At 37.9% G+C, this 12,106-nt stretch overlaps 1 protein-coding gene across 20 annotated transcripts in view; it reads right to left on the bottom strand.

Moving 5' to 3' along the window:
- The window catches only part of DIS3L2 (DIS3 like 3'-5' exoribonuclease 2), a 373,682-nt gene that overhangs the window by 241,670 nt on the left and 119,906 nt on the right, over positions 1 to 12,106 (bottom strand). For 18 of the 20 annotated variants that reach the window (XR_012332932.1, XR_002173993.3, XR_002173994.3 and 15 more), the window contains one exon: positions 9,292 to 9,526. Coding sequence is in view for 14 of the 20 variants with exons in the window: in XM_073807105.1 (XP_073663206.1) it covers positions 9,292 to 9,526 (235 nt within the window). In the remaining 6 variants the exon portion in view is untranslated. Of the gene's footprint in view, positions 1 to 7,331; positions 7,461 to 8,022; positions 8,045 to 9,291; positions 9,527 to 12,106 lie in introns of those variants that run through there. The other 2 variants (XM_073807115.1, XM_073807114.1) reach the window with 2 other exon arrangements.

Genomic DNA, 12,106 nt, shown 5'->3' on the forward strand with positions numbered 1-12,106 from the left:
CTTAAATGTACACAGAAACACAACTAGAAGTAAGTACACTTACTTTGCAATATTTTAAGGCTTTCTTTGTTTTAATTTTAAATACAGAAATATTGATAGATATAACCTACATACACAAAAGCATTTTGGAGTCTTCAATAATTCTTAAGAACACAGAAGTGTCCTGAGACCAAATAACTTGAGAATCACAGGTTTAAATGAAGTTGTTTGCAGCAGAATACAAATTCTTTTCAAGAACACAAGGAATACTCTCCAGGATAAATCACATGCTATGCCACAAAACAAGTCTCAACAAATTTAAGAGCACAGAAATTACAACAAGCATTTTTCCCAACCACAACAGTATGAAACTACAAGTCAATTACAGAAAGAAAAATGGGAAAAGCACAAACATGTAAACACTAAACAACATGGGTCAATGGGGAAATCAGAAAATACCTCGAGACAAAAGAAAACGGAAACACAAACTCTATGGGATGCAGCAAAAGCAGTTCTAAGAGGGAAGTTTAGAGTGATAAAGGCCTTCCTCAAGAAACAAGAATAATCTGAAATAAACAACCTAACCTACCATCTAAAAAGAAGAACAAACAAAACCCAAAGTCAGCAGTGGGAAAGAAGTAATAAAGATCAGAGAGGAAATTAAATAGAGACCAAAAAAACAACAGAAAAGATCAATGAAACCAAGAGCTAGTTTTCTGAAAACACAAACAAAACTGATAACCCTCTAGCCAGACTCACCAAGAAGAAATGAGAGAGAACCCAAATAAACAAAATTAGAAATGAAAGAGGAGCAATAACAACCAATACCACAGAGATACAAAAAAATCATAAGGAAATACTACAAACAGTTATACACCAACAAACTGGATAACCTCGAAGAAACAGACAAATTTCTAGAAACATACAACCTGCCAAGACTAAATCAAGAACAGACAATATGAATAGACTGATCACTAGTAGTGAAATTGAATTTGTAATTTAAAAAATTCACAGCCAACAAAAGCCCAGGACCGGATGGCTTCATAGGGGAATTCTACCAAACATATGAAGAAGTGCTAATACCTATCCTCCTCAAACTATTCCAAAAATTGAAGAGGACAGAGCGCTCCCAAATTCACTCAGTGAGGCCACCATTACCCTGATACCAAAACCAAAGACACAAAAAAAAAAAAAAAAAAAAAAAAATTACAAGCCAATATCTTTGATGAACATAGATGCAAAAATTCTCAACAAAATATTAGCAAACCAAATCCAACAATATATACAAAGGATCATACAGCATAATCAAGTGGGATGTATTCCAAGGACACAAGGATGGTTCAATATTTGCAAATCAATGTGGTACAGCACATTAACAAAAATGATAAAAATCACATAATCATCTTAATAGACACAGAAAAAGTAGTTGATGAAATTCCATATCCATTCATGATAAAAACTCTCATCAAAGGTGGTAGAGAGGGAACATATATCTACATAATAAAGGCCATTTATGACAAATTCACAGCTAACATCATACCCAATGGTGAAAAGCTGACAGCCTTTCCTCTAAAATCAGGAACAAGACAAGTATGCCCACTCTCGCCACTTCTATTTAACACAGTATTGGAAGTCCTGGCCACAGCAATCAGACAAGAAAGAGGAACAAAAGGCATCCAAATTGGAAGGGAAAAAGTAAAACTGTCACTACTTGCAGACGATATTGCTACTATATACAGAAAACTTGAATGTCTCAAAAAAAAACTATTACAACTAATAAGTGAATTCAGTAATGTTACAGGATACAAGATTAATATACAGAAATCTGTTGCTTTTCTATATTCGAATAATGAACTATCAGAAAGAGAAAGAAAAAAAATACCAATGCCATTCACAATCTCATCAAAAAGAATAAAATATCTAGGAATACACTTAAACAAAGAGATTAAAGACCTATACTGTGAAAACTATAAAACACTGATGAAGGAAAGTAGAAGGTGATACAAAGAAATGAAAAGATATTCCACGCTCTTGGATTAGAAGAATTAGTATTGTTAAAATGGCCAGACTAACCAAAGCAATCTATAGATTTAATGCAATTCCTATTAAAATACCCATGACATTTTTCACAGAACTAAAACAAATAATCCTGAATTGTATACTGAACCACAGACTTTAAGACCCTAAATTGCCAAAGCAATCTTGGGAAAAAAAGAATATAAAGCTGAAGGTACCACCCTCGCTGACTTCAGACTATACTACAAATCTACAGTAATCAAAACAGCACGGTACTGGCATAAAAACAGACATATAGATCAATGGAACAGAACAGAGAGCTCAGAAGTAAACCCATGCACCTATGATCAATTAATCTGTGATAAAGGAGGCAAGAATATACAATGGATAAAAGACAGTCCTTCAGTAAGTAGTGCGGGGAACACTGGACAGCCACATGTAAAAGAATGAGATGACAACATTTCCTCAAACCATACACAAAAATAAATTCAAAATGGATTAAAGACCTAAAGGTAAGATCCAAAACCATAAAACTCCTAGAAGAGAACATAGGCAGAACATATACTGCATATGCTATAAGAATTAAATAATTAAATGTCATGAGGAATAATTATAAAGTACTTAGGGCCTAGCACGCAGTAAATGTTCAATAAGTATCAGTGATTATTATGTGTAAATACATATCTGGGTATGCATGTATACAAAAATATACCTAGGTATATCCTAGGTATGGCAAAAGAAGTATTTAGAGGGAATTTTATAACTTTAAAAATATTTCAAAGGAAACAAGAGAAGTCGAAAAGACATATTCAACTCAAGAAGTTGGGAAAAGGACAAAAAAGCAACGCCCCCAAGTAAGGAATAAATAACTAAGATAAGGGCAAATATCAATGATATACAGAACAACATAATCAACAATAAACAGAAAAATAACACAACCAAAAATCATGTTCCTTGAAAAGATTAATAAGATAGATCTTTGGCAAGCAAGAGTTAAGAAAAAAGAGAAGAGTCAAACAATTAAAATACAGAACGAAAAGGGAGGCAAAAATACCAACACAAGGAGTCATTTTAATAATTAAAGAATATTAATGAGTATTAGGAATATCTATGTGATCATAAATTCAAATGGATAAATTGCCCTTCAGTTATGCCAAAATTGGCATCAAAAAGAGAGACTGAACAGACCAATCAGTATAAAAGAGACTGAAAGAGCAAAGATCTCGCCTTCTGAAAAACAGCAGGTGCAGAAAATTTTACAATGAGGTCTACCAAATTTTAAGGAAGACTTAATTCCTGTTTTTTTAAATTAACTTTTATTGGGGTATGCTTTACAATGTAACTCCTGTCTTATACAAGCTATTCTGGGAAAATAGTAAACCGTCAGTACAGACGAATTTATTTGCAAAGCAGAAATAGAGACACAGATGTAGAGAACAAACTTACGGATATCAAGGGGAAAGGGGTGGTGGTGGGATGAATTGGGAGATTGGGATTGACATATATATACTACTATGTATAAAATAGATAAATGAGAACCTACTGTACAGCACAGGGAACTCTACTCAGTGCCCTGTGGTGACCTAAATGGGAAGGAAATCTAAAAAAGAGGGAATAAACGTATACGTATAACTGATTCACTTTGCTGTACAGCAGAAAGTAACACAACATTGTAAAGCAACTATACTCCAATAAAAGTTTAAAAAAAAAAATGACCAGGACATTTTATGAAGCTAACATAATCTTGACTGTAAAAACCAGATAATGATAAGAAAATGATAGGTCCGTTTAACATGATACAAAAAAATCCTACACTATATATTACCTAAGTAAATCCAATATTGTACTTAAAAAATAATAATATATTGGGATTAAGTAGGAGTTATCCTAGGAATTCAAGGATCGTTCAATAACAAAAATACATTTAAAGGAGAGAAACCAAATGATACTCTCAATCAATAAAGAATCAGCTTTATGAAGTTCAGCAAAAGGCAAAACTGTGGAGTTAATAAAAGACTGTATGAGAAAACATCTATGTGACCTAGGAATATGCAAAAAACTAAAAAAAAAAACCCATAAAGTATATGATTAATTTTATCACAGAAAAATTAAGAATTTTTGTTCAGTGAAAAACACCATAAAGTTAATAGACAAATGACTAAAGGACAGAATGGTAGAAGATATTTGTGATGCCTAAAGTGGAAAAGGGATTATTATAGAGAATAGATAAGAACTGCCTGCAAATCAACAACAGAACAGTAACTATGATGGAACAATGGGCAAACAATATGAAAAGGCAATTTACAGAACTTAATCTCTAGAGTATAAAAAACTAGAAAGCTGAATAATTCTAACTATTGGCAGGAATGAGAAGGTAAAAGAAGCTTCATGGGTGTGGAGAAAAGGGAACCCTCCTGCACCGCTGGTGGGAATGTAAATAGGTACAGCTGCTACGGAGAACACTATGGAGGCTGCTTAAAAAACTAAAAGAGTTGCCATATGATCCAGCAATCCCATTCCTGAGCATATATCCAGACAAAACTATAATTCAAAAAGATACATGCACCTCTATTTTCATAGCAGCACTATTTACAATAGCCAAGACATGGAAGCAACCTAAATGTCCATCGACAGATGAATGGATATAAAAGATGTGGTATGCACACACACATACACACACAATGGAATACTACTCAGACATAAAAAAGAGTGAAATAATGCCATTTGCAGCAACATGATGGACCTAGAGATTATCATACTAAGCGAAGTAAATCAGAAAGAGAAAGACAAATACCATAGGACATCATTTATATGTGGAATCTAAAATATGACATAAATGAACTTCCACGAAACAGAAACAGACTCACAGACATAAAGAACAGACTTGTGGTTGCCAAGGGGGAGGTAGGGGAGGGGAGGGAAGGATTGGGAGTTTGGGATTAGCAGATGCAAACTATTTTATACAGAATGGATAAACAACAACGTCCTGTTGTATTAGCCCAGGGAACTATATTCAATATCCTGTAATAAACCATAATGGACTTCACAGGGAGGAATGGCTGGTCTCGCACAGGTCTTAGACATTGGAGGTCCTGACCATCTGTCGCTACCTGAATCACACATGCTATGAATGCATCACCCACTCAGTCTAAAAGACAGGGAAGGGCTTCCCTGGTGGTGCAGTGGTTAAGAATCCGCCTGCCAATGCAGGGGACACGGGTTCGAACCCTGGTCCGGGAAGATCCCACATGCCGCGGAGCAACTAAGCCCGTGAGCCACGACTACTGAGCCCACGTGCCACAACTACTGAAGCCTGCGCGCCTAGAGCCTGTGCTCGGCAACGAGAGAAGCCACCGCCAACAAGAAGCCCACACGCTGCAACAAAGAGCAGCCCCCACTCGCCACAACTAGAGAAAGCCTGCGTGCAGCAACGAAGACCCAATGCAGCTAAAAATAAATAAATAAAAGACAGGGAAGCAAAAAGTCCCACTGTATCCTTCTAACATAGGTCTGGACAAGGCTTTACTCTTTTTTAAAAACAAAAAAAATACTTTAAAACACTGGCACAAAACATTGCCCAAAAATTGTGGTTGATGGGAAACTGCCTTATATTTAATTTTTAATATAATTTCTGAAGCAAACATAACTGTCTTCTAATTATATTAATCATCATTATACACAGTGGAGAGCTAGGAAACAAAAACATAAGAAAGATTTGATCTCAGAATCTGGAAACACTAGCAGAAAGGAAATGAAAAAAATTAGCTCGGAGAAAGAAGGGTTTCTAGACAGTCAGGAGTACAGGTTCTTGGCATTTCAGTAACCCCAAAGTATCACAGGAGAATAATCATATGGATCTGCTTTTCTCAGCCAAAGGGAAATACGGTTACTCTTTATCCAAGGAAAGCGAGCTTAAACCTAGGCAATGAATAGGCCTGTTGCTGGAAGGAGATGAATTTTAAGTGTGAAAAAAAGGGCTCTTCCTGACTCCTAAGGTTGACTTGGGCAGGCCCCAGGAGGCACAGTAATAGATTGATTTAAACCTCGGAAGGGAACAAGGATTCCATGTGGATTCTCCCTTCAAAAAAAGAGCTGAAGGTGGCCAGAGACAAAAGTGAGAACTTAGAGGGTCACCGACTCTACATTCAAGCCCATGTTCAGTCATCAGGTACTGGCAGAAGCTTCTCTCCAGACCAGAAAGCTGAACAAGATCTCTGACAGACCCTACTAAGGTAGAGAACAGGAAAAGTACATCACAACCTGATTAGGTCACCATCGCCAAGACTCAGATGGCCAAAACTGTTCTTAAAGTTCCCAAAGATGTATGATAAAGAGCTACTGTAACAATTAGTCATGATGTTTTTTTATCCTTTGGAGTTTGCTAATCAGGCAATCGTTATTCAAATACTCGATACCAAAGAATATTTATTTGGGTTGTCCCCGGTCTTGACACAGATGGCAGTTTTCTATGCTGACAACAATGCCATTGCCTGGGAAGTGGTAAAAGCTCAGCCTTGGGAGGCTGTGGGGCTGGACCTACAAAAGGGGCCCAGGTCTTTGGCCTATTCTCTCAAGGGCTGAGGATGATCCAGATCCATGTGGTCTTCCTAGAAGAAACTATTGTGTAGGTCTGAGATGCCCGGAGAAACTTTTCTCTGACTGCAATGATAGGCATTTGCTGCATACAGCTGGGGTTACCTGCTCAATTACCAGAGAAATTGGTAGTTATGGTAAAGATACGAATGTTTCCCGGGCAAAAAGGGATATACTAAGTAGACATATGTAATATGTCATGTTTGCTTTGGGTAAAAGAAACATGATATTCAAACAAAAATCACTCTTTTGCACACAGGTGTGAACTAGGATTAATAATCCATTTGCAATTACAACACAAAGCAATGAACCTTTCTAGAAGTCTTAGGAAAAGTTTATGATGTTCTTAAGGTTATGGTTTGTTTTAATAACAAATTTCAAACCCTTAAATGGTGCAAAAAGAACTAACATCCTAACTGTAACCAGATTTTATATTATCCAGAGAAGAGAAGCTGGTTGAAATATCCTTAAAAACACCATGATTTTTAAAAAAGCAAATTGCAATTTTCCTAAATATCAAGAGGGCAAGAAATGAGAAACAGCCATGTGGTTTCAAAACTCTCTATTTAGAGGCTAGCAGGAAAGAGAAATTGGTACCAGATTCTGAGGGAAGGATTAAGGCTGTTCCCTCAGTCAGGGCCAGTAAGGAAGCAATATAAATAACAGTAGGATACGAAGACCATAAAAACAGTAAGGAAAAAAACTGCATACGGTGGACTTGTAAAGCACTCAGTGACACTTACCTGCAACAGAGATGGAGGAAAATTACAACAGAGGACAAATCAAGAGTACGTCTGGCATCAGAATTTCCCAAACAAAGGATAAAGTGAATTATTAATATCCACCCTGGGCATCAATTCTGCCATCACTTCCATCCATCAATATTTCCTTGCCCTTGTATTGGTACCAATCACTAATGAGAAACTGAAGCATCTCATCCCTTCAACTTGGAACCTAGAGGAAAAGAGGCTGCTGAGGTCTTCCAAGTTCAATCACCTGAGCTAGGTTTCCACAAAGTAGTTTTGGGCCAAATACCCAGTGAGTTTTAAAGTACTCCTTCCCCTGGCTTTGTCCTTCAAGTATCTCTCTCCCTTGGTGACCTTGCAGATGAGGATTTGGCTATTTAGGGTCCTGGTTATTAAACTGTTTTTAAAGGAAGAAAGAAGAAACATCAGAAGAAGGAATTTTCAAGGAATAACATCCAAATGACATTGGCTGTGCCCTGAACAGTGGAACCACTAGTTATCTAAGCAGGCCACAAAAACAAAAGAACCTGGGTGCCCTCAGGTCAGCAGTGAGGTGGGGCAGTGAGGAAGCAGTAGCCTCTTCATTCAGATAGAATTTCAAAGTCGGGAAGTTCTTCTGAATGAGTAGCACTTGGCACCAGAAAGTGACACATGCTTTTAGAAAGTGCTCGCTGCCCGAGATCACTACCTCATCAGCGGTGAAGACACAGAGTGATCCTTATGCAGTCACTTCCTGAAATCACCTCCAGCTTTCTTCAGGATGTCAGAGAACTGTGCTCACCAGTCCCTATCACAGGGTGTCTGCTGAACATCCTCCTTTAGTAATCTGGCATTTCTTCTAGCCTTTCGTGGGGACTGTGCCAGAAACTTCTTCCTGATAAAAAAAACCCTCATAATCTAGTTGGCCTAACCAAGTCAATATTTTCCATTTCATAACATACATAAAAATCAATCTGGCTAGAAAACATATTCCCTGCACTTAAAACCTCCTAGAAATCTATACATTGAAATATTCCAATTTTCATTGCTACTTTCCCTTAAGTTTTCCAGACTGCAGTCAGGTAGGGCCCTTGGTCACAGCTCTTCGCCTATGTGCTTGCAATTGCTTTTTTCAGTATCCAGGGGACCCATGGCTTAAATTTTGATCAGAGAAAATGACTGGCTTTTTTTTTTTTTGAAGATGTTGGGGGTCGGAGTTTAATTTATTTATTTTTGCTGTGTTGGGTCTTCGTTTCTGTGCGAGGGCTTTCTCTAGTTGTGGGAAGCGGGGGCCACTCTTCATCGCGGTGCGCGGGCCTCTATCGCGGCCTCTCGTTGCGGAGCACAGGCTCCAGACGCGCAGGCTCAGTAGTTGTGGCTCACGGGCCTAGTTGCTCCGCGGCATGTGGGATCCTCCCAGACCAGGGCTCGAACCCGTGTCCCCTGCATTAGCAGGCAGATTCTCAACTACTGCACCACCCGGGAAGCCCCAAGACTGGCTTTTTTAAAAGCTTACAATCAAAACACTTTGTAAAGATAATCTACTTATCAAATTTAAGGTGATCTATTCACCACTGAGGACGAAATGTACCAAGTTAAAATTAAAGCAAAATCCAGGGTAAAACAAAGTGCTTTCTTTGGAAGGATTTTAGTTTGGTTTAATTATGTTCATATCAACCACAGGGTGGGATTGGGCTCATCACAGGAAATTTCAAGGTTAGCTATCAACACAATGCAAAACCCATTAGGAAATGACAACAGCAACCACTGACCACACAAATCACCAGCAGCATTTGTCCCCTCCTCACAAACAGCAGCTGGAAGCCTGTCAAAGATCCCCCTTTCCTAAAAGCTGCCACAGGTTAGAAACTGGAAAGATACCAACCGTATTGTGTGATTAATTCTGTAGCACAGAGAGAATTCCAATACTTAAAACAATCTACTAAAATAAAACGTCGGAGATCAGTCTGGAACTCACCTTTTTCATGAACACAAACTGAGAGTTTCTTAACACCATCAACCAGAGCATTCTGCATGTTGCCATGTCCATCTTCTGAGTCGCTGTCATCAAACTGAGCCTCTATAATGACATCAGGACTGTCATTATAGCCTTTCAGGGACTGTTGCAGGAGATGGCTTCCACAGAGCTCCTCAGGGAGATCTGATTCATAGGCACCTTCTGTTTCTTTGTCATTGCTCTCTGGTTTAATTACCTGAAGAAAAGAGAAAAGTTCTGCTAAATCACTGGAGGGAAAAATGGGAAAGTGCAGATTTTTCTTTTTTCATTTTTCTTTCCTAAGGAAAAAACTGCACATTCAGAAGCACTGGACACTCACCATGTAGTCTGACAAAGAATCTTTATTTTCCAGATGCACAGATTACCTTACAATCAATCCAGCTCTTCAAGATGCCCAAGATTAATGCTACATCCACTTCTATTTTTCTGATGTATATTTTCATCCTCTCTCCCACAAAGGCCCTAAATACCAGAAGTACCACACTGCTTCACAAAGTATCCATCACATGGGACCAACCAGTATGCTGGGAAATGATAAAAGAACTCAACATAGTTTGTCACTGTGTTCCCAAATGAAACCACAAGAATGTAAGATGAAATAGAAAAAAAATTAAGTGTGAACAAGAGTTTATAAAATGTTCCCATAAAAAATATAAACCCTTAATTCTCCATTTTGAGGCCCGAGATCAGTATAGAAAGCACACAACTGATAGACATTTACACTAGAAATAAGAATGCGCATTACACGATATGTCAAAAATTTTCAATTTAACAAAAATGAAGCAAATAGGAGAAAAGAATCCACTACTAATCCATTCAGTGAGTTAGTCACATGACACTCATATGACAGTACCCTTTGATTTCTATGGGCACAATATTAACATACACCAGTGTTATTTAGTCACTGAAAAAAAAAAAGGTGACCCTATATGTAAATCTGCCCATCTACATTAGCAAAAAAGACAGCAGATTTTGTAGGTTCTAAATATTACTTAGAACACCATATCCTTCTAATAATCTATTTCTGGATGAGAAATCTATGTGCAATTTAAACATATAATCAAGATGTGATCATACATACGTGTGTGTGTATTTGAATTGGATCACTATTGGTAGCACACTCGTTTCATTCTTTCAAACAAATGCTGGAAGGCCAGCCTCATGCCAGGCACCCTCATGAGGCCTACATTTTACAGTGAGGAGACAGATGGTGAACAATTTACTCATTCAACAAATCGTACGGAGTAACTTTCACGGTGCAAGGCACTGTTCTAGGTGGCAAGGATGCAGCGGTGCACACAATCAAAAGTCTAATAATGGTAAGTGCTAGTGAAAAAAATATATAATATGAAAATGCTGGTTATTGGAAACTGAGGCTAGTTTACCAGTAGGGTGGTTAGGGAGGATGCCTCCTGGATGAAGCGACATTTGAGCAGAGATCTGAATGAAGTGAGTGAGCTTCTAGCAGTTTCTCTATGTGCTTATAATTGAGAAGTCTAATATTTTTCTGACTTTAACTCTGGGGTTTCAAATTAGATGCCTGCTTTCAACAAACCAGATTAACGTTCAAATTAGATCACACAAAGATCATGCTTAATGAAAGATCTTCATTTTATACAACGCACAAAAGGTTATTAAAAGAAATCATTCTCCAAACATTATAATGTCACAGATTCCAATTAACATAACTGTCCCCAATGAATATTATAACATCCACCCAGAAAATCAAAGTAAAATATTACAAAGATATTCACACAATCAGAACACAGACTCTAAAAGTATATTCCCAAAGTTTTAAAATATGACTTCATGAAAATGTGATAACAGGAATCTGACTCTTGTCAGACTCACTGATTTATTCATTTGTTCATTCACTAATTTGTTCATTATTTCCACATTTGTTCATTATTTCCAAACAAACAAGGCTCCTTTTCTTTAACAGTTAAAAAAAAGTTCAATTGGCTAAGCCAGAAATCTCTAAAAAGATTCCCCTTAGGCCCCTTCCTGCATGAGAACATAAGAGTGAAGCAACAGCTAAGTTTTAGATTAATATACAATTACAAAACCAGCTCTCCTGCACTTCTGCCTTGAAACACAAATCCTGGTTTCATACCTGACCCAAAATATATCATTCAAAAAACAGAATTCACTGACAAATTAGAGAAGAAAAAGAAATCTGACATCACTCAAATCAGCAAATCCATTCAATTTCCTTAAATGTGCCGAGCAAATTCAATAACATTTAGGAAGATCTGCCCTTGACCATCCTCACAGAATTAACACAACCTTGGGCACTGTCAGAACAGCCCAAAGCACAGGCAGGAGGTACATGTGCATACCCTACGTCTAAAGCACGGTGGCTACAACACAATCGCTGGTCTACTGTTCTTTTTTACGTGTCATCCCATACAAACTTTATCTCAGAAAGAAGAGAGCTGGGGGCAGGGGTGAAAGAAAACAACTGACATCCTACAGTTACAATATGAGGTAAAATGCAGTCTTCTGGAAAGATGTTAAACAAAGGTTCCAGGCCTTTACTTTCTATTATGTATTTATTTCTTCTGCTAACGGTTTCAGAAAGGATTTGGTTCCCACAGACCAAGGAGAAAATATTAGAGGGTAACCAGAATTCTGACTTTATAAAATTTGAAGGCTCGGGCTTCCCTGGTGGCGCAGTGGTTGAGAGTCCGCCTGCCAATGCAGGGGACACAGGTTCGTGCCCCGGTCCGGGAAGATGCCACATGCTGCGGAGCGGCTAGGCCCGTGAGCCATGGCC

Source organism: Tursiops truncatus, chromosome 7 (genome assembly GCF_011762595.2).
Source record: "Tursiops truncatus isolate mTurTru1 chromosome 7, mTurTru1.mat.Y, whole genome shotgun sequence".
NCBI lineage: Eukaryota > Metazoa > Chordata > Mammalia > Artiodactyla > Delphinidae > Tursiops > Tursiops truncatus.